The sequence below is a fragment of the Lithobates pipiens genome, unplaced genomic scaffold, assembly GCF_037356315.1.
Source record: "Lithobates pipiens isolate NorthernLeopardFrog02 unplaced genomic scaffold, aLitPip1_a1.2 Scaffold_18, whole genome shotgun sequence".
In the NCBI taxonomy this organism is placed as follows: domain Eukaryota; kingdom Metazoa; phylum Chordata; class Amphibia; order Anura; family Ranidae; genus Lithobates; species Lithobates pipiens.
This window is the reverse complement of record NW_027507758.1, coordinates 51,117,718-51,141,278: the sequence shown is the minus strand read 5'-3', so window position 1 is coordinate 51,141,278 and position 23,561 is coordinate 51,117,718. Positions and strand designations below refer to the sequence as shown.

The 23,561-nt window shown below is 43.5% G+C and overlaps 1 protein-coding gene across 2 annotated transcripts in view; it reads right to left on the bottom strand.

Annotated features, from left to right (window-relative positions):
- Positions 1 to 23,561, bottom strand: part of THADA (THADA armadillo repeat containing) — a 930,763-nt gene that overhangs the window by 147,977 nt on the left and 759,225 nt on the right. Inside the window, exon 36 of one of the 2 annotated variants that reach the window (XM_077485673.1) lies at positions 2,196 to 2,327. The exons of the other annotated variant lie outside the window; for it this stretch is intronic. Coding sequence (XP_077341799.1) covers positions 2,196 to 2,327 — 132 coding nt within the window. The remainder of the gene's footprint in view (positions 1 to 2,195; positions 2,328 to 23,561) is intronic. 2 annotated transcript variants of the gene reach the window in all.

Here is a 23,561-nt window from a genome sequence, read left to right as displayed (position 1 = left end):
CTGCGTGGGTTTCCTCCGGGTACTCCGGTTTCCTCCCACAATCCAAAGACATGCTGGTAGGTTAATTGGCTTCTGGCTTCTGTCCAAAATTGGCCCTAGTATATGAATGGGGACCTTGGATTGTGGGCTCCTTGAGGATAGGGACCGATGTGGGTATAGCAATGTATAGGGAAAAGGGACAATTGTAGACACTCAGTCAGGTTGAACTGGATGGACTGGTGTCTTTATTCAACCTAACTAACTATGAAACAGACTCTCAAAGGCAGAGGCATGATGGGACTTGTAGCTCTGCAACCGCCGTCTCCAAACTGCAGCCCTTTGCTTGCCTTTATCTGGCCCTTGGGGCACTTTTCCTCCCATTGATACCAACAATGGGGCACCATTTTAGTTAGTGACATCAACATTGAGGCACTATTCCTCCCACTGACACCAACAATGGGGCACTATACCTCCCACTGACACCAATGATGGATCACTATTCCTCCCACTGACACCAATGATGGGTCACTATTCCTCCTCCTGACACCAATGGTGGGGCACTATTCCTCCCATTGACACCAATGATGGGTCACGATTCCTCCCATAGACACCAATGATGGGTCACGATTCCTCCCATAGACACCAATGATGGGGCGCGATTCCTCCCACAGACACCAATGATGTGGCGCGATTCCTCCCACAGACACCAATGATGTGGCACGATTCCTCCCACAGACACCAATGATGGGGCACTATTCCTCCCACAGACACCAATGATGGGGCACTATTTCTCCCACTGACACCAAGGAGGGGGCACTATTCCTCCCACAGACACCAATGATGGGACACTATTCCTCCCACTGACACCAAGGATGGGACACTGTTCCACTGACAACAACGTGTCACTATTCCTCCTACTGACACCAATGATGGGGCACTATTCTTTCCACTGACACCAGTGATGGGACACTATTCCTACCACTGTCAAAAACAATGGGGAACTATTCATCCCACTGACACCAACAATGAGGCACGATTCCTCCCCTAATGCCAAAGATGCATTGTTTACTCCCACTTTGGCCAGGGCAATTTCTACTCACAACGGCCACAGTCCGGCCCCCCTAAAGTCTGCAGGACTGTAAATGTGCCCTTTGTTTAGAAAGTTTGGAGACCCTTGAGTTAGAGGGTTGAGACAAACCATTTACCACTGTCAACAATGCTTATAATGATTAACTTTTATGTAAAACCTTTGAGCCCCTTTTGCACAGAAGTTCTAATCAGGCTCATTTGTCAGTTTTTCAGGTAGATCTGGTAGGAAGGTCCATTTATCCCTATGGACAAGCAATTGTATGCAGACTTGTGTCAGTTTACACCTGCCTACCTCTGGGTCTGATCAGGCCTGCTAAAAAAATAAAAAAGGGGAGAGGACCAAGTTTAGGTGGAAAGGATAGGAGGGAGTCACTTAGAGCATAGCGGCTGTCTGTGTCTGCTTTGTGGACATGGAGGAGTCATCTGTCCACTCTGCTCCAACCAGCAGAGGACCGGCTTGCAGAGGACCGGCTTACAGATCCCCTGCTGATCAGAATGGAATCTGCCCCTTGTGAAAGGGGCTTAGTCCCTAAAAGAAAAAAAAATGTTTGCTGTACCTGTTTATAAAGGTGTGAGCTGGAGTTTGGCCTCACTTTGTTAATGTATCTAAATCTGCTAGTACATCTGACACCCCCCCCCCCCCAAAGGTGTCTCCATTGTTCTTTCACTCAGGGGGGCTCTAACACAGAAGGTGTGTTACTGGCCAGATCACCAGGTGAAAAACAGAGGGGAAATAAGCCTTTAAAAAAACAAAAAACAAAAACAAACAAACAAAAAAAAAACGAATGCAGCCACCACATCTAAGGATTAGTAAGCTGCAATATATATGGTTTTGGGTTTCATACCACTTTAACGCCTGCAATTTAGAGCAACATGCATAAGTATTTTTTCACTATAGCTGGGAATATCAGCTGAAAAAGAACGAGAATCCCAGCAATACACCAATTCCAGGGACACAGACCGGTAGCAGTCATCTAGTATACACACACGCAGGAACATGAAGAAAACATTCAAGGAAAGGTACTCTTTAGTAAACTTAAGACGTGTAGCTGGTATTGGAAAGCCGGGGACTATAGAAGGGTTACAGAGCTGACTGACCATGACATGACGTGCATGGAGAAGCCTACCTGTTCCTGAAAGTTTGTTTTTCTGAGTGTGATAAACACGGATGATGTCCACCATCACTTCTCTGACATCCGGATCCTCACTTTGCAGCAGCTGCACCACACACAACCATAGCTGTAAAGTATCTGATATACCTGTAGGACAAAATTAGATATATTAGTAAAAAACCTTCTATATGCAGTAGCCCCCCACCAATAATTAACTGAGCCCACTCTTGATCCTGCGATGTGCATGAGAGCCTTGCCTCTCCGGGGACTCTCCTTCCTGATTAGTTTTTGGCAGCAGCCGGGACCTTTGGCTCCTGCTGCTGTCAATCACAGCCCGTGAGCCAATGAGATGGAGGGGGCGGAGCCTAGCCATGGCTCCATGTGCAAAATGGACACAGAGCCACAGCTCAGTAATGCACCTGCTTGGGTGCCCCCTGAACAAGCTGTTTGCTGTGGGGGCACCCGGTAGAAGGGAGGAGCCAGGAGCGCCAGCATGGTATCCGAAAAGTGAAGGATCTGGGCTGCTCTTGGCAAAACCACTACACAAAGCAGGTGAGTATAACATGTTTGTTAAAAAAAAAAAAAAAAAAGACTTTAAAATTACTTTAAAGCTGAATTCTAGGCTTGCCAATATTTTACATCTTGGACCAATGTAAGTATGTATAGTTTATACCTCTGGGAACCCCCTGAAAGCTGGACTCTCCGCGGTAGGCACCGCTACTACAGTCATGGCTTCTGGGTGGTTCCTGCCCTGCTGCAGTGTGAACACAGGAGGTCACTTGCTTGACAAGGGTTCCATTCAGAGAACACTTCTTATGTTCTCAATGATTACAACGTGTTCTCTGATTGAACAAGGAGATTCTGCTTCTCCATCTTGTCCAATAAGAGAATGTTTTGCATTTATTGAGATAATGCAAAGTGTTACCTGAATGGGGTGCCCGTGCCATGCGAGCAACCCACTATGTTCGCAACGTAGCAGGGCAGCTGCTTGGTCAGGGGTCAAGAAGCTAGTGGAGATCACTGTAGTAGTGGTGTCTACTACAGTGGTCCCTAGCTTCCACTGGGATCCCCCAGGTATGGCACATACATACTTACACTGCTGCAAGATAGATAATTATAACTCTAAAAGTTGCCATAACTTGAATTTGGCCAAAAATAAATACCTTGTAAAAGAAGAATATAAATACTTCACTTTCCCGCTGCATGGTTTGATAAAGGGGAATTGTGTGTTGAAAAAGCCAACAGTTCTAGAAGTGCCGATCTCCTAGGCCCCCATGTGCAGCTCAGTGGTTCCTCTCATCAACTCGTACATCACTACTGTGTTCTATAGTGGCTTGAGGAACCAAACCAAAACCATAGTTGTCACCAAAACAGGAATCGAAGGGGAATCTTACCATGGGTACACTTGTTCCCTCGAACACTGTCCAAAACAGGACATCTAAAAGTTTCTACTTTTTATATAGTATATAGTTTTTATATCTGCACTCTCACACATTTTAAGGGATCTTCCCCTTTATGGTTGTAATTTAAAGGGGCTGTAAAGGTAGAAGTAGAATGCAGAAGTAGAATGCATTAGAATGCATTAAGATAAAAAATCTTCTGTGTGCAGCAGTCCCCCTCACGCTTACCTGATACCCCTCTCTGTTCAGCGATGTCCACGAGTGTCTCAGCCGTCCGAAATTCTCCCTCCTGATTGGCTGAGACACAGCAGCGGCGCCATTGGCTATCGCTACTGTCAATCAAAATCAGCTAACCAATCAGGGGAGAGATTTGGCGGGGCCGGGTCGGGGATCCGTGTCTGAATGGACACAGGGAGCTGCGACTAGGCTCAAGTGCCCCCATAGCAAGCTGCTTGCTGGGGGTGAGGGGGCACTGAACAGGAGGGAGGGGCCAGCATCACAGAAGAGGGACCCGAGAAGAGGATCCGGGCTGCTCTGTACAAATCCACTGCAAGAGAGTAGGTAAGTATAACATGTTTGTTATTTTTGTAGGAAAAATAAACAAGACTTTACAATCACTTTTATTGATTGCAACCATGATTTATTAATTTACACACACACAAAAAAGTATTTTTCCTCACAAATTTATTCAAGACAATGTTGCAAAAATGAAAGTCGTAGGAGCAAAGCTAAATTTTAGACAACAGGATTGACTGGCAAAAGTAATTCCATTTCACGCATAAATCCTCCATAGCTTGTTACACGCAAGAAAAAAACTTTAGGATCATCTCCAGATGGTATTGGGACCCCAATACCTTGCACAAAACTTTCCTGTCAGTCCCCCCTGCCTGTTGGCGGTACGGATCAGCAGAGGGGAGTTACTTCCACATATGGTGGAACTGCTCTAAAATTTAACCCTTCTGGTCTCAGGTTCTATATGATCGGCCCCTGACACCTACCCCGGAGATGGCTCTCTTGTCTATGCTACCAGGCTCTATAGCATCTCAGAAACTTAATTTACAATTTTTTTTCCTGTCAGCAGCTATACAATTGATCATTTATTCTGGAAAACAACCACTACACCCCCCCGTCCTTGTGGGTGTCTACTGTAAATGATATCATGCGCATGGAAGAAATGTTGGCTCTGGATAACGACACATTTGACAAGTTCAAAGTTCTGTGGTTGGTTTGGATTGATTTCTCCACCTCTGACTCCCTGAAAAATATGCTCTTACCCTTGGACTAAGTTACTCTGCATCCTGACCACCCGCTGAAGATTTAGCCCATCAAACTCGCTCAAACTTTCTTTTCCTTCCCCCCTCAATCCCCTCGGGACCTTCTGTTCTCTGTTCCCCCTTTTTCTTTCCCTTTTTTCATTCCTTCAATTTCTACTCACCTTTTACAATACTCAAATGTATTGACTTCATTTTGGTTCCCAATCTTATGGGCTCCAGGTTTGCACTTTAATGTGCCCTGGGCATATACCTTTCTTGATATGTTATCCCTGGTTGAATTGTATTATTCTTACTTTTCATATAAAATTTATACTGTACCATTTGTAACGTTGGATAAGAGGATATTCCTCCGCTGTTCTTATATTTTATACAAAATAAAAATATAATTGTCTCTAAATTTATAGACAACGGAATCCTAATTAATAAGAATTCAACTATGGATAAAGCCCCATACACACTATCAGATTATCTGCTGAGTTTTTCCTTCAGATTTACCAAAACCATATAATATGAGGACAAACCTTAGGAGTTTCAATGTGTATGCAATCAGGCAGGCCCTTCTACTACATGGTTTTGGTAAATCTGAAGGAAAAAATCAGCAGATAATCTGATAGTGTGTATGGGGCTTTAGTCTAATCATTCATTTAACATGTGTCCAGCAGACACATTATTATTAATAATTATTTACTTAACAAAGAAAACTCCTTCCCTTTTCATGCTGTCAGCAATGGCAACACATGGAAGAGAAATGTCACAAGGCCTGAGAAAGAAAATCATTTCTTCACACAAGTAAGGTGAAGGCTACAAGAAGATCAGCAAACCTTTACTTATTAGTCAGAATATTGTAGCAAAAGTTATACAAAAACTTAACAAAAATGGAACTGCAACCATCTCACAGAGACATCCTGGCCATCAACGGAAGGTAACACCTTGACAAAAGCATCTCTGATAAGTGTTGAAGAAAATCGGCATGCAAGTTCACTGCAGTTAGCTAAAGAAGCAGAAAGCCAAACTGGAGTTATTGTTTCCCATGAGACAATACGGTGTACACTGCAGAGGAATGGCATGCATGGGTGTCGGCCACGAAGGAAGCCTCTCCTAAAGCCCATGCACAAAAAAGTCCATCTAGAATTTGCCAGGGACCATGCTGAAATAAAATAATACTACTGGGACGCTACTCTGGAGTGATGAGACCAAGACAAATGTTTTTTGGAACTGATGGCTTCAAAACTGTATTGCGTCGCAAAGATGAGGAGTACAAGAAAAATCCATGGTGCCTACAGTGAAACATGGTGGTGGCAGTTTCCTTCTGTGGGGCTGCATGAGTGTTGCTGGTGTCGGGGAGCTGCATTTCATTGATGACATCATGCATTCACAGATGTACTGCTCTATATTGAAAGAGAAGATGCTACCATCACTCCATGCCCTTGGTCACTGTGCACTTTTCCAACATGACAATGATCCGAAACACATATCTGAGGCCACTGTTACATTTCTGAAGAAAAACAGGGTGAAAGTGATTCAGTGGCCAAGTATGTCTCCTAATCTTAACCCAATCGAACCCTATGGTGAATTCTGAAGAGACAAGTTGAGTATCACTCTCTGTCCAGCATTCAGGCTCTGAAAGAGGTTGCCTTTTTAAGAATGGAAAAACATAGATGTTGCAATATGTCGCCAACTTATTCATTCCATGCCTAGAAGACTTGGTGCTGTCCTTAAAAATCATGGAGTTCAGACAAAATACTAGATGGGATAGTTTTTGTTGTGGGGTGTATTCATTTTTGCATCAACTAATTTGAGTAAAACTGAAGGTTTTGTAATCTAAGTTATATTATTATCCTTACTTTTATGTAATAAACTAAACAAATATTCTGTAAAACAAAATGTTGTCAAAATTTACAAAATTGTTCTTGTGTTCATTGATATTGATTCAAATCTTACTTTTCAAAAGGGGTGTACTCATTTATGCTGACCACTGTATATTTGAAAACTGATCAATCCTGATATACTTCCTGCCTATCCCACTTCTTGAGGCCCTAAAATGCAAAGACAGTACAAATACCCAATTTTTGTAAAGTAGACACCCCAAGGTATTTAGTAAGAGGTGCGTTTTTTGAAGTTGTATTTTTTTGTCACAATTTTTGTTAAAATTAAAAAATTTAATGACATTTTTTTTTTTCTTCACACATTGTCATCAGCAGTACAGTGCCACCATATGATTGGGGTGGCGGTGATCAGGTATACTGACTGGTGTCAGTATATAAGTATGTGCAACCGGTCCCTAGAAGCCTCTTCTTGAGGGTGCTCCAATATTGCTAATACAATGCAGATTGAGGCTCTAATGGCTTAATGGCCTTCAAAATTCACCCTAGACTCAATCTTGTGCATTCAACAGTGTTCTCTGTTTGGAGGTGGAGGTCAAGAGGTAGAGAGCATGAAGTCACCGCCCCACCTTATCCAATCGGAAAACACTCTGCATTCACATAGGAAATAGGACATTAAATGGGACCTGTGCCAAGCGGCCAACTTCCTGTGTTCAGAATGAAGCAGGGCAGCTGCTCAACACAAGAATTTGGAAGCTAGTGGAGATGACTGGAGTAGTGGTGTCTACTTCAGTGCTTTCCAGCTTCCAGAGGCATCGGCCAGGTATGGTACATATATAGTTACATTGGTCCAAGCTGGACCAATGTAACTATGTATAAAATATCCATAAATTGAATTCTTCTTTAAACTTAGTACACAGATCTTAGAAACCTATGAAAATACAGGCTGCTGCTCTCTTAGTTTGTATGTATTTTGTGTCTTTGTTAAGTGTCCTTGTCAACAGAACTGCTCATACACAAGGAACACTTTGTATATTTACCAAGGAACTTAACCCCTTCAACCAACGGGAGGCTTGCAGCGTTGCCCAGGGATGGACTCCTCTAGGGATCATGTTGTAGGAGAATGCTTTGATGTTTGTGTTGCCCGGGGGACAGGGAGCTTAAAGTACAGCAATGCTTGGAAGAGGGGGGCATTTTTAAATAAACCATTTCTGTTTGTTGAGCCGTATTCCTCTGAAGTAAAGTTTTCTGATGCTGAACAGGCATTTCAGGAATAGAATTGCTGTATGAGAAATGTACAGCTTCTATAAATAACATACAGCGGCTTCACAAACTACCCAAACAACATACTTTATGCAGGGCAGACTGTGACGAGTTTAAAGATCAGTCTGAAAATATAACACACGGTGCACTCGGGGGACTGAACCGCGATATTTTACAATGAGCTGCTCCAGACAAAACCAACTGGACTTTGATCAAATGTTTAAAAAAAAGAAAAGAAAAAGAGAACTCCTCTTTCATTAAAAATGGGTAGAAAATATATAATTTGGAGGCGAGCCATTTGTCATTTTGAAATATTAGTAATTAGTAATGTTAGTAAAAATGACCATTCCCAATCCCATGGCCAATCCCCCCCCTGGTTTAAAATAAAAAATAACTCAAGTGATACTTCGCTGCAGCCATACCCACCTTGACAAAAGTAGGACATACCTCTCCAAAATGTAGTTTCCTGACCAAGTGATTGGCAGACTGCTTTTCCTTGCATTTTTCCCCTTTCTATAATGCGTCGTGAACATGTGACTATCGTAGCAGACCCTCTCATCTAGCACTGAGGAAGAAAATAACTAGAATGCAAGCATCTGTATTTACTGAACAAGAAGCCCTCATTCATACTTAGGGACCACTTATACTGGCACTAAAACCAGTCCCAGGCACCGTTCAGCCCCTTGGGTCGGATAGTTTGTGTAGTATGAGTGCTATGAACGGCTTCCAGGATCGGTTAAGCGCGTCGTGTCCGGGACCATTAGGAAAGCATAGTCTAGTGCGCAGTTAACTTGTAGTCCGGTGTAGTTTTCTTCAGTGTGAGTGCAAACCATACCAGGGCGATTCCAGTTTGACTGGTCCCAGTGTGAATGCACCCTCAGTGTGAGGATAGCCAGGCAACTTAGAGGCTTTTTGTGCATTTGGATGCTCATTTTAATGCACAACTTGTAGTACAGGAGAAGAATTATACAATATTGGTCCTGTAGATTTTTTTTTAAATGGGAGTGCCTGAAAAACATGAATTTTTTTGGGCACTGTCCATGTGGTCAAACATGAATGATTATGTCCAAAAGAAGCTCATTTGCTTTTCTGAGCTTCCCAAGATAGGTGACAAGTGACAATATGTTCAGGTGAGAATTGGCCCACAGAGAAAAATTGGATTCTTTATACTGAGTGTTGTCCCTCTTTGGTAATAAAATATGTGACAAAGAGCTCAATTGTGCTGGAGGGGCAAAGAGTGCTTGGCACAGTAGGGCCTTATTAGAACAGATGGTATTCGCATTTCCACATTTCAAAACATATCTGAAATAGAGAAGGCGATTATTATTTATTTCAGGATACTGAATGTGGTGATGCTAATTTTTCATTCAACCCCTCTGACTTAATTTTGCATAGCACAGATAAAGTCCAGTAATTATTCTCAACCATACAGCTGTTTCAGGATTGTTGGTCATCATCAGTGTAGTACATGGAAGCATTGTCTACTATGGTGTGAGGCTTGGGGACAAACAAGAAGGTATGATCAGAAAAAAACTAAAGGAATCAAAAAGGCATCCACTTAACCACAGCAAGTATACATGGATATAGCGTGTTTCCCTGAAAATAAGACCAGGTCTTAAATAAATTTTACCTACAAAAAACACACTAGGGCTTATTTTCAGGGGAAGTCTTATTTATTTATGGTATATACAATGAGGATCTTAACCACTTCAGCGCCCCGGAAGATTTGACTGCTCAATGACCAGGCCATTTTTTTGTGATACGGCACTGCGTCGCTTTAACTCACAATTGCGCGATCGTGTGAAGCTGTACCCAAACAAAATTGACGTCCTTTTTTCCCTCACAAATAGAGCTTTCTTTTGGTGGCATTTGATCAACTCTTTTTATTTTTTGCACCATGAACAAAAGAAGAGCGACAATAAAAAAAAAAAAAAAAGAAAAAAAAAAAGACGACACAATATCTTTTACTTTTTGCTATAATAAATATCCCAATTTAAAAAAAAAAAAAGGTTTTCCTCAGTTTAGGTATATGTATTCTTCTACATATTTTTTGGTAAAAAAAAAATTCCAATAAACATATATTGATTGGTTTGTGCAAAAGTTATAGTGTCTACAAAATAGAGGATAGATTTTTGGCATTTTTATTATTATTATTTTTTTCACTAGTAATGGTGGTGATCTGCGATTTTTATGGGGACTGCGATATTGCGGCAGACAAATTGGACACTTCTGAAACATTTTTGGGACCACTGACAATTATACAGTGATCAGTGCTACAAAAATGCACTGATTACTGCATAAATGTCACTGGCAGGGAAGGGGTTAACACTAGAGGGCGATCAAGGGGTTAACTGTGTTCCCTAGGTTTTTTCTAACTGTGGGGGGGGGTGGGACTTACTAGAGGAGGAGAGAGATCGGTGTTCATACTTAGTATGAATACACAATCTGTCTCCTCTGCCCTGAGAGAACCGGGATTTGTGCGTTTACGTATACAGATCCCAGTTTTCTCTCTGTCACGAGCGATTGTGGGTGCACATCGGCTCCGTGCACATGCTGCAGGCGTGCGCCTTCTACAGCATCTTAAAGGGCCGACATACAGCTACGACGGCTTGCCCAGGGGAGCCATTCTGCCACAGTATAACTACGGCGGTCGGTCGGGAAGAGGTTAAAGTGGTTGTAACCCTAAAGAGATAAATAAATACCCTGTTCCTTTAAAGCATGATAGACAGCACAGTGCTTGTGCTGCGTCATTTACCCCTCTCCACGGTATGTTCTAAAAATCTTGGAGTAAAACATTAAAACATTTTTTTTCCTGTGTCCCCTGTATTCTCTCCCTCTCCCTCCCTCTGTCAGGTCAGGAGTCAGTATTTTTACATAATTTTAATCATTAAAGAAAAGAAAAAAAACATATTTTAAAATGATGTAATCCATTATACTGGTATAAGGTGTAGTGCGTCTCCCTTTGTAACTGTTTTATGGAGAATACCTTTTTATAGCTCCCCTGGGCGCTCACGTGATCTGCTCTTCTTCTCCACTCTGAGATCCCCGTTAATGTCAGCCCGCTCCCTGTACTCAAGATGGAGGAGAAGAGCAGAAGAGAAGAGGGAAGAGCCGAAATCCCCGCTGACGTCAGCTCGCTCCGTGAACTGAAGAGGGAAGGCGGCTGTAAATAAGGTTTTTTAATACAGTTAAAAAGGGGAGATACACTGTTCCTTATACAAGTAAAAACGGATTGTTTTTTTCATGAACTTTACTAGGGCTTTTGGGCTTTTATTGCAGCCCTCCCCGATAATCACGCTAGGTCTTATATTCGGGGTAGGGCCTAATTTCAGGGAAACATGGTAGCATACCTGAGTGAGTTTCTAATTGTTGGAGCAACTAGGTCAGTGCACTATACCATGTTAGGTACATCTTGGGAACAGACATATTTTCTTCAGGCTGAGGAATGTACGAAGCAAGTTGGGATATTCAGTATAGCAGTGCATTGGTCATGGATATGAGCTACAGCGCGGATCTCCTTTGCCGGGACTACGTCTTTTGACGTCTTCCCGTGCACGAGCGGCCTGCGCGCCCCCTGAGGGGCGCGTGCGGCGCGCTCTGTGATCGGCGAGTCTATGAGACTCGCCTGATCACCGATCCGAGCAAGGGGTCGATCCCGACCCCTTATCACGTGATTAGCTGTCAGCCAATGACAGCTGATCATGTGATATAACGGAGCCGGTAATCGGCTATTATTCCTCCTCGCGCTGTCAGCGCGAGGAGAAAAAAAAAAGCCGATCACCGGCGGCCATGATCGGGACATCAGTCTCGATCACAGCCAGCCCTGCCAGTGCCCACCTGCCCCCTGCCAGTGCCCACCTGCCCCCTCATCACTAAACATCATTAAAAAATAAGTGCCCCCCATCAGTGCCACCCAGCAGTGCCCATAGTGCCACCCAGCAGTGCCCACAGTGCCACCCAGCAGTGCCCACAATCTGCCTCAACAAAGGTGCTGCACCCCAGTGCCACATATCCGTGCCCATCAGTGTCATCTACCAGTGCCCATCAGTGCCCAGCAGTGCCATCCATCAGTGCCCAGCAGTGCCACCTATCAGAGCCACCTATCAGTGCCACCTATCAGTGCCCATCAGTCCCATCTATCAGTGCCCCTTAGTGCCACCCATCCATGCCACCCATCTGTGCCACCCATCCGTGCCATCTTATCTGTGCCCATCTTTGCCCATCAGTGCTGCCTTATCTGTGCCCATCGGTGCCGCCTTATCTGTGCCTATTAGTGCCGCCTTAACCATGCCTATCAGTGCAGCCTATCAGTGCCCACCAATGCGGCCTATCAGTGCCCACCAGTGCAGCCTATCAGTGCCCACCAGTGCAGCCTATCAGTGCCCACCAGTGCAGCCTATCAGTGCCCACCAGTGCAGCCTATCAGTGCCCACCAGTGCAGCCTATCAGTGCCCACCAGTGCAGCCTATCAGTGCCGCCTCATCAGCGCACTTCAATGAAGGAGAAAAATGACCTGTTTGCTAAATTTTATAACAAACTATTAACCATGATTTTTTTTTTTTTGCATTTTTTTTGTTTGTTTAGCAAAAAATAAAACTCCCAGCTGTAATTAAATACCACCAAAAGAAAGCTCTATTTGTGGGAAAACAATGATAAAAATGTAATTTGGGTACAGTGTTGTATGCCCGCGCAATTGTCATTCAAAGTGCATCAGCGCTGAAAGCTGAAAATTGGTCTGGGACTGAGGGGGGTTTAAGTGCCCAGTAAGCAAGTGGTTAAAGGTATCTTTTTGCAAAAGAAATATGTACACTGTTACTGACTTGTTTTAAAGAATACTAGTTGCCTGGCTGTCATGCAAAAAAACAGCAGCATGAGCCAATGGCTGCGCTGCTATCAATCAATCCAATCAAGAGCCGAGAACCCCGGGCAGAGAGACAGCACGTTACTGTGGGTCAAATTCCAGGGCTCAGGTAAGTAAAACGGGGGGGCTGGGATTCTGGTCACTGTCAGGTGTTTTTTCACCTTGATGCATAGGATGCGTAGGTTTTCAAACCTTTTAAGTTTGTGATTTTACTGAATGTAGCTCTAAGGCTGGCCATAGATGAGTCTTCTTTGTTCAACCAAAACAAAAAATGACTTGATTCCCCCATCCAGACATTTAAGCCCCGTACACACGGACAGAACATTTGGAGATATTTTCTGGTGCAAACAAATACTGGCCAACGCTCTTCCTGTGTGTATGTCGGTCTGTCAGACAGAAGCCGGCCGTTCGGGGCGTCCCCCTGTTAGAACACCACAGCTCAGCGGGGGAGATCACTGGACTGACCTCGCATGGTTAGTGCAGCAGCTCCCGACCGGAGGGGTCAGATTTTTTTTTCATGCAACTCAAAAAACAAACAAAAAAAACCTGTAGTGTGTACCAGGCTTTAAGGTGGATCTCCACTCTGTACTATTGTATTCTAGGAGCGGAGAGACTTCCCTGCTGTCAGAATACACAGGTCAATGCCGGCAAAAATCCAACAGGGTAGTTGTACAGAAACTGAATGGAAGATCAGCTTCTGTACAACCACCCTGCCCATACATGGACTAAAGTTTGCAGAATTTTGATCAATGTATGGCTGGATTAATTCAGTGGTTTAATCGATTGCTACTCTAATGCCGCGTACACACGATCGGAATTCTCATCGGAAAAAGCTCTGATGGTTTTCCCGACGGAATTCGGCTCAAGCTGTCTTGCCTAAACACGGTCACCTCAAATTCCGATCATTTATAACGCGGTAACGTACAACACGTACGATGTGACTATAAAAGGGAAGTTCAATAGCCAGTAGCCAATAGCTTCCGTCTCGTAGTTGAATCTGAGCATGCGTGATTTTTGGCGTGTCAGAATTACATACACACGATTGGAATTACCGATAGAAAGTTTTTCCGTCGGGAAAATTGAGAACATGCTATACATTTTTGGCTGGCGGAAATTCGGACAGCTAAATTCCAATGGAGCATACACACGGTCGCATTTTCAGATGAAAAGCTCTCATCTGTCTTTTTCTGCCCGGAATTCCGATTGTGTGTACGCGGCATAAGGCCAGTATCACACGGGCTTCAGCTTGTATAAGAGCAGTGTGAACAGCCAGGTGTTCTGCGAGTTTCAGCAACTTTTACAAAGCTTTCGGCAAGCTTCAAGCGGCTTTTTCTAAGTCTTAGGCCTCATGCACACGGACGTTTTTACAGCCACTTTTTTGAGCTTTTTTTGCAGCTTAAAAACGGCTGTCCATGTTAGTCTATGGCTTCATGCCCACCTAGGCGTTTTTGAGCTGCAAATGGCATAGGCGTTTTTAAGCTGTAAAAAAAACCCAGGACCAGTGCGTTCCGTGGCGTGGAGCTAGAGCTGTAAAAACGTGAATCGCGGGAAAACGCGCAAAAACGCGCATAAACGCGCAACATATTTTCTTTGTTTTCTGAGTGCTATAGCCAAGAGATGTGTTTCTTAAAAAACGCTACTTAACGCTAACGCTAAAAAACGCGCAAAAACGCCAATGCAAAACGCTGTAAAAATCACGTTTTTAACAACAATTTTTCCAGGCATCGGAGCTAGCTTTGCAGCCAGTTTTTTAAAACGTCCGTGTGCATGAGCACTTATAGTTCCCTTCAGCTAATGTTTGGAAATATTACACACAGATCTAATGGGAGTGCTGATTATCACTGTAAAAAAGTTGCTAGCAGGCTTTCAACAAGTTTCAAGTAGTGCTGAAGCCTGTTAGCAGCTTGTTTACAGTGAGAATCAGCACGCCCATCAGGATTTGTGTTCAACATTTACAAACTGGAGCTGAAGAATGCTTTAAAAACTACAACAAAGCTTGCTGAAAACTCTGCAAATACTTTGAAAAAGCTTGCTGTTCACACTGTCCTTATAAAAGCTGAAGCCCATGTGAAACAGGCCTTAGTCTGTGGTTTTACTTTGGCCCCTTTCCCATGGGGTTGTCTAGTCCAATTGTCAGGGTATCCACAAACTGATGTCCCATTTTTGTGCATTTACAAACCACAGACCTGTGCTGGATCTATGAGCCTCTGAATGTAAATGCACTGGCATCTGTTTTGATCGGACTATCTCCGATCACATTTAGGTTTGAAAAAAACATGGAAAAATATGCATATGCAAGTCCGTTTCTATCCACCTGCCTATAGACTCACATGGAGCTTACAATATCCAGTCCATGTAAAAGGAACCTAAATGCATCCCTAAGTCAGTGGTTTCAATAAGGAACCAGCCACCCAAATCATGACAGTCAATATAACCATTAAAAAATAGCATTTAAATCATCCCGCCTGATTAATAGTCCCCCTCTTACATTTTTGGTTCCTTGCTTCCTGATTGAAGCCGGCGCCAAGTTATCTGTTGTCTTCCGCATCCATACTGTATGTTACTTCCATCTTTTCTCTCGGCAATGGGCGAAATCTCATTGGGTGTTTCAGGAAGCTGAAAATGGAGATGTACTCTTGCGGAAATTGCAGTGCAATGCCACGAAGAGCGGATGACAAAGCCACGGCATGTGAGGGAAAGGAATGACGGCACACCAGGGCCTGCCATAATTCTCTGCAAATATGCTCATGCGCCGGTGACGTCAATAAAGCAAAGATCCCCGGAATACTGTCAGAGAAATAGCAGGAGTCAGACTTGCCAGTATCGGAATGTTCCCATGTGCGGCAGAATAGTGCGCTGGCGCATGCGGGTGCGTGACACAGCGGGACGGTGCACATGGGTACACAATACAGCGTGGCGGTGTGGGAGCGTGCGCACTGAAGCACGCATTAACGTTACACCATCTTGCTGGCCTATAAAAGACTGGTTTGTCTCTCAGCTTCCTGTGTTCCTGTCTCAAGGTCTGATAACCTGCGTTTACCTGTTGTGACCCGGATTGACCCTGACCTGCTCTGATCCTCTCCAGTACTTTGACCGCGGCTTGTTTAAAGGACACCTCTGCTACCTGCCTTCTGTGTTTGATCCCTGGCTTGTCTAAAGACTTCTCTACTTACCAGCTCTCTTGTGCATTGTCCCGGCTTGTCTAAATGATTCCTCTGCTGACCTGTCTCTTGTGCTTGACCCCCGGCTTGTTTAAAGGACTACTCTACTGGCCTGCTTCCTGTGTATGACCCCGGCTTGCACTAAGGACTTGCTTCTACTGAACTTTCATTGCCTAACCCCCAGTATCCTCCTAAGACTCAATTCCAGCCACTATCATTGGGTCTGTTGGGTTAGACCCCACGACTGGATTTCCTACTCCAGTCTGGTGTCAAGTCCATTACTGCATGGCATCTCTACACTGCGGGAGTCCTCCATTCAAGACCCATCTACCTGCTTGTAACCTGTGCCTCTCTGTGCCCTATACCCTCTGTACCACCTTCAGGGGGTAAAGTGCACTCAGCTGCAAGGGGAGCCGCTCTCAGCATCTTGGCCTTGTTGCGTATCCTGACAAATACCACAGAAACTAGATAGTTAGGCAAATTGTAAAAACAGCACCATGTAAGTTGTTTATTAATGAATTTAATGGAGTAAAGTCCAACTATAGAGTTTACTACCACTTTAAGGTAGCCCTAAGTCAGTAGTTTCACTGAGCAGGACGCTCCATGCATTAAATAAAACTTCTGTTCCTAAGAAGCATCATCAATGACCAATGACACCTCCAATGTTTTAATGGACCCTACTGAATTGAGAATAGCTTTTGCATAAGTAAAGGGGTTTTAAACCAATCAGGATAATCAATGGATAATCCACAAACTGAAAATTAACCGACCACAATTAAAAACCTGCAGTATTAAGCATCTCCAATAACAGAACAGTCAAGAACATGTTTCAATGTGTTATCCATTTAAAACTGGCATTCATCTGTTAATTCTCAGATTAAGTATAGGGTTCTTAAAAAGAGCAAACCAGGAAGAGATTAAGAAGAACAAACAGATCTGTGCTTTATAATCTGAACCAGTCAGGGTTTTCCTTTTGTTCATCTGATCCATTAACTAAAACACGGGAGAGGTTGCCATAGGCAGAGCTGTCAGCTATTTGTACGGCGTATTTGCTCTAGGCCTCAGCGACTCTCTCGGTAAATCTCTCTTCACATCTAAAAGTGTCTTTTGCTTGTCTGCTAAGGTTTTCCTTCCATACTGGCAGTTGCTAGCAGTAGTATATTTATTCTGAATGGCTGTTTGGATTTTCAGATGTTGAAAGAAAGTAGACAAAAATTGTCACCTCTGATTTTCAAAAATAAAAAAATAAATGTATTTCTGCCAGGACTGGATTTCGGTCATTGGAGTCTGGTGCCCAAAGAAACTCCCCACTGTTATGCCCTCTTCTAACACATTGCATTCTCTTGTTTTACTGGTTCCAATCTGGCTTAGAATTTGGTGACATGAAGCTCAATTCACAACGAATGTATTACTTGCCATAATAGTTGGTATTTTCAGCCATATGACTGTTGTTTTCAGGCTTCACTGTTAAAAAGTTATGGTAACTAATGGCAAATTCCAGCTTAGTGGATCAAACCTAATGTGTAATAATTCAGGTACCCCTCACTTACCAACCAGATTCCATTCCAATGACCAGGTCATTAAATGGATTGGTTGTTGAACGAGGAGCCACAACTAATCAATATTTTAAGCATTCTTAAAGCGGGAGTCCGCCGGGACTCCGCGTTTTTTTTTTTTTTAAAAGCCAGCAGCTACAAATACTGCAGCTGCTGACTTTTAAAATAGTGACGCTTACCTGTGCAGCGCGCCCGCGATGTCGGCACCCGAAGCCGATCTCTAGATCGTCACTCGGGTGCTGCCGCCGCCATCTTGGGTATGGGAATCAGGAAATGGAGCCTTTCGGCTTCATTTCCCGGTTCCCTACTACGCATGCGCGAGTCGCGCTGCGCAATAAGGACGGTCCCCGCTGCCTCTGGGATCTGTGTGTTTCCCAGCAGGCAGCGGGGCACTTGCGGAAGGGGGCGGGCACTTGCGGAAAGGGGCGTAATCTACGCCCCTTTCCGCAGAGAGCTATCCCGGAAGTGGGTGCAGTTACCTGGATTATCCAGGTAACTGCACCCCCCTCCCCCCTGAAAGGTGCCAATTGTGGCGCCGGAGGGGGGAGGATTCCGATGAGCGGAAGGTCCATTTTAGGTTGGACCTCCGCTTTAACTACTGTACTGTGGAAAAAAGGTCTAAAGCACAAAACTCCAGCTCAATAACGTTGTTTTAATTTGCATAAGTACAGAACACAAACAAAAATTCTGTACTGTACAATACGATGTATTTAGCCCATCGTTTAAGTGGGGAGAGCTGGTCGTAAGTCCGAGTGGTTGTTAAACGAGGAGCATCTGTATTATACATTTAAGTGAAAAAATTTGTTTTGTGTAAACTGTAGTATAAATAATAATAGAAACAAAAAAAACTGTGCTTGAAGGCTAAATTCACCTTTAGGGAAAAAATTATAAATGCACATATTTTTCTGGCAAAAAAATGTGCGTTTATTTTTTTCCCCCCGGGTGCCTGCAAAGCATTGTACTTGTGATCATTGGACCCGTTTTCATCAGTTTTTCAGGTGGACCTGATCAGACCTTGCACTCTCCCCTATGGAGTGGCAGATGTCAGCGCTGACATCCCCCGCTATCCGATCCGCAAAATACAGACAGATGGTTGTCCTATTTCCCATCCTTTTGGTGGATCAGATGAAAGTGGACAGGTGATCCACCTTCACTCGATTTCCAACATAGAGGAGAGTGGGACTGGGTCCATCTCCACTCTGCACAGTGAGGGGAGACTGATCTTCTGCCATCCACCTGCTCAGTGGGGATCAGTGGGGCGATTCTTCGCTGAGCAAGCGAAGTCCGTCATGTGTGAAAGGGGCCATACTCAAGCTTTCTGCCCACACCTTTGTACAAGCTTTCCGGTAGGCCTCATTTATACACAGTTCTTCTGAACACCTTCCTCCTGACAAGAGAAAGGCAGCTTTAACTACTTGCTGACCGGCTCACGCCGATATACATCGTCAGAATGGCACGGGTGCGCATAACCACGCGCCCGTACGTCACTCTGTCATGAGCGGCCCGCGATCGTGGCATGGAGAAACAGAACGGGGAGATGCCTATATAAACAAGGCATTTCCCTGTTCTGCCTAGCAACATGACAGTGAAATACAGCTCTCAGTGATCGGGAGCAGTGAGCTCTGCCCTGTTCTAGTGAGCCCACCCCCCCCTACAGTTAAAACACACTGAGGGAACACAGTTAACCCCTTGATCTCCCCCTAGTGTTTAACCCCTTGCCTGTCAATGACATTTACACAGTAATCAGTGCTTTTTATAGCACTGATTGCTGTATAAATGTCAATGGTCCCAAAATAGTGTCAAGTGTCCGATCTGTCTGCCGCAATGTTGCAGTCATGATAAAATCGCAGCTCGCCGCCATTACTAATAATAAAAAAAGTATAATAAAAATGCCATAAATCCATCCCCTATTTTGTAGACGCAATAACTTTTGCGCATAAATCAAGATATGCTTATTGCGATTTTTTTTAATCAAGTAGAAGAATACATATTGGCTTAAACTGAGGAAGAAATTTTGTTTTAATTTTTTTTGCAATATTTATTATAGCAAAAAGTAAAAAATATAGCTTTTTTTTTCAAAATTGTTGCTCTTTTTTTGTTTATAGCACAAAAAATAAAAACCGCAGCGGTGATCAAGTACCAACCAAAGAAAGCTCTATTTAAAAAAAAAAGGACGTCAATTTTGTTTGGGTACAACATGGTACGGCCGCCCAATTGTCAGTTAAAGCGACGCAGTGCCATATTGCAAAAAAGGGCTTGGTCAGGAAGATGGTAAATCCTTCAGGGGCTGAAGTGGTTACAAACCGTACCAAAAGCGGTGTTTTTTTTAAACACATATAGACGCATTCAGTTAGGTCAAGTGGGCTTTCCTTTATTTAATCGGCAAAAATAGTAAGTTATTCTGGCCCTTGAAATGAACGCTCATGAAATAAATAGACATTGCATTTAAAAACGTTAAGACCTCTTTCACAGTGCCAGCGCCTGCCGTTAGCGCCAAAGCTTTAGTGCTGTTTAAGCGGCTGGGCACTTTTAACACCAAATAAGGGGTTAAAAACTCCCTTTTTGCTTTGTTTTCAAAGTGTTGCCCATTTATTCCAATGAGCAGGGCATTTTGGGAGCATTAAATACAGCGTTCCCAACCCGTCCCAAAGATGCTGCTTGCAGGACTTTTCCTAACATCTCGCAAGCGCACCGCCCGAGTGTGAAAAGTCACACTGAAATGAATGGAAGGCGGTTTTCAGGTGCTTAGCAGAGGCTATTTCCAGTGCTAAAGCACCTGAAAACTGCTCCAGTGTGACAGGGGTCCTAGGCGTATCAAGCTTTTTTCCTGCCCAAATGCTCCTTCCCTGAATTAAATTTTGGTTCGTTCAGATTTCTGCTCCTAAATGCCTATGTGTGCAAGGACACATAGGCTAATGTAGAGGGGCAGAAAAAAAAAAAGCCTCAATTACCTGTAAAGCAAATGTTTTTTTTTTTTTTAACTGTGGCATGCATGAGACCTTAGAAAGCTGGAGGAAATGTCACTGAACTAAGAGGAGTGCCCATTTGCACTCTCATACAGTAGTTCTTTGAGATCTACAAGCTGCCTGCCGCAGTGAAAGACAGGACTTCCCGTCTTTATTCACAGCCACACTGATTTTAAAATGTGACAGCAGCTGTGGAAAGAAGACCCCCCACCCACTGTCACAGGGAGGGTAAGGGGAGAGATCCTGGAGCATGGAACATACTAAATATGGGTGTAACATGTGTCAAAAACAGCAAATTCTCCTGCGCTCTGGTTTCTTGGTCTTTAGATGTGATATAGACAGTTTGAAAATGGTGTAGTCACTACGTCTTGCAGCCCTCCTTTAGAACATTGGGTGTTCAAATACTAAAAAGAGAGAATACAAAGAAGGGGAAGGCGCACTGACCTAGTGCATTACCATAAAACAGCTTTATTTAAAATTGAATCAAATAGCAAAATGGCTACTCACAAACGAGTATTGATCACAGGCAAAATCAATACAATAAATCCATCGCACCAAACGTTTGGCGACTCCAGACCAGATGTCCGAGGAATTTGATGAGTACCTCTACGGAAATGGCTAACGCGTTTCGGGAGTGACCCCCTTTCTTCAGAGCCAAAGAGGGCTATGGTCGACCATAGCCCTCTTTGGCTCTGAAGAAAGGGGGTCACTCCCGAAACGCGCTATTTGATTCAATTTTAAATAAAGCTGTTTTATGGTAATGCACTAGGTCAGTGCGCCTTCCCCTTCTTTGTATGTAACATGTGTCAACCATGAACATATCCTTTAACCCTAATTAGTTTTTCCTAACTTCAACCTTGAGTTTGTAAAGCCAAATCGAGCCCTACTAATTTATTACTGTAGTACAGTATCGACTTCTTTTATATTCTAAGTACGGCAGCAAGGGTTAAAGTGGAAATAAACTTTTTTTTTTTTTTAAAGGGGCCCATAGGGCAGGAAATCAACAGTAGACATTGTGCAATTGGGATTTAAGCAAGGACACAATGGGAGGGACTATGAAGATGTGTTTTTCAGGAACACTAAGCCCGTGTACACACGGTTGGACATTCCGACGGAAAATGTCCGATCGGACCGTGTTGTCGGATAATCTGACCGTGTCTGAGGTCCATCAGACTGTTTCTGTCGGAATATCCAACCGACAAAGTTTTAGAGCTGGGCTATAACATTTTCCAACAACATGGTCCGATGGGACTTTGTCCTATCATTTGTAGAGAATTCCGATCAGACAAAGTGCCACGCATGCTCAGATCAAATTCCTAGACCAAAGCTATTGGCTACTAGCCTGGACGTAGTCCCGTCATAACGAAATAACGTCACCACGTTCTGAACGATCGGATTGTCCGACAACTTTGTCTGACCGTGTGTATGCAACACAAGTTTTGGACAAAATCCGATGGATTGTCTGACCGTGTGTACAAGGGCTAAGGAGTTAGGCCGGCCATACATGGAGCAGATTTCTTTCCCTTTCCTGTGACCACGGGTGTTGACAGGGGAATCCCTCCCTCCAAGCCATTGCATTCCTGGCTGGGGGGTGAGGGAAGCCATCCCTGCCAGGGGAACAAAGTAATTATTGCTAGCTTCTAGCGATAATTGCAGGTAAAACCCGGCATGCTGGTTGTATCCAAATTGATCGATCAATCAACTTGGTATATTCAGTCTGCCCATACACGGTTCGAATCTTAGCCAGTTCCTGCTGTAGATTCAAACCACGTATGGCCTGCCTAAGATAAGTAATGCAGAATGTACTATTGATATTAGATTTTTTTTGCTTTAGGCCCTGTTCACACTTGAGCATATCAGAATCATGCACAGAATCAAGTGATTCTTCCCATGATTGCAGAATTGCTGAAAAAAACGTGCAACATACATGTGATGCCTTTATTTTTTAATGGCACCACAAGCACAGTGCACTTTTGCATTGATTGTCATGAGCCAAAACACTAAAAAAAAAAAAAAAAAAAAAAAAAAAAAAGCAACAAAGCGCCAGATGCCAAATGCACGCTGGCAGCACTAACAGAGTCGGACTGCCCTCTCACATACAAGCAGCAGCCAAGCTCTCTGACACGTCCCCCTGGACACTGCTCTAATCAGCAGTGCTGCTCAAGGAACAAAAGTGGCGTTGGTTAGAGAAGTATTCAGTGCAGTGTGTCAGACCACAGGAAAACCAATGCATTAGTGCTGGTCCGACTCTCCTATATGCTGGCAGTGTTCTGCCCACTGGGCTTCTATTTGGTTTACTTGCGTTTATGTTGCTTAAAATAACATGTTGGGTTTTCTTGAACTACATCAGCTAGTTATATGCAGAGTGCTACTGTTCCCTTTCTGGTACAGCTTTAGCCATTTTGTAGTTAAATATTGTAGTCTCTTAGAATGTGTTAATAAAGTTGTTGAGTCAGCCACCATTTTAAGAATCTACAGCAAGGCATGTTTCTCTCTCGCCACCACCCCTTAACGAGCTTAAAATAGATTTCTTGTCATCCCATTTTGTGTTATAGAGCATTGTTTCTTTATTATATGCAAATTTATACTCATTGAGGTTTATTTTATGAATTTGTAGTTTCAACTGGCTTGTTCCAATAAATTTAAGATCAAAAGAAATATGGTATCTGAAGTTTATGGAGCAGGAAGGTTTAACTCTCTGTCCTAGAGACAGAACAGGCAGCAACCCTTGTTTCAGCATTTAGCTGAAAAAAAGAAAAAAGAAAATCCCCCAAAAATACCTATTTATAATTGTAAATGCAACTTGATTGCATTACAGTAATAAATTGAGAACATTCAGTTGAGTTTAAAAATGCTTTGCATGAGAGACATGATTTTAGTGTCGTTTAGCTGCCTCATTATAATGATTATAATGCAATTCTGGCTCTGTATTAACACATGAATTATGACTAAACCACACTGGTTTAACCAAGTCAAAATAACACCCTCCCCAACCGATCCTGTTTGGTTTTCCATGAACCAAAAGTGGTAACCCCTGGACCAAGCTGACAATGACTGTAATCGCATTGTACGTGCAC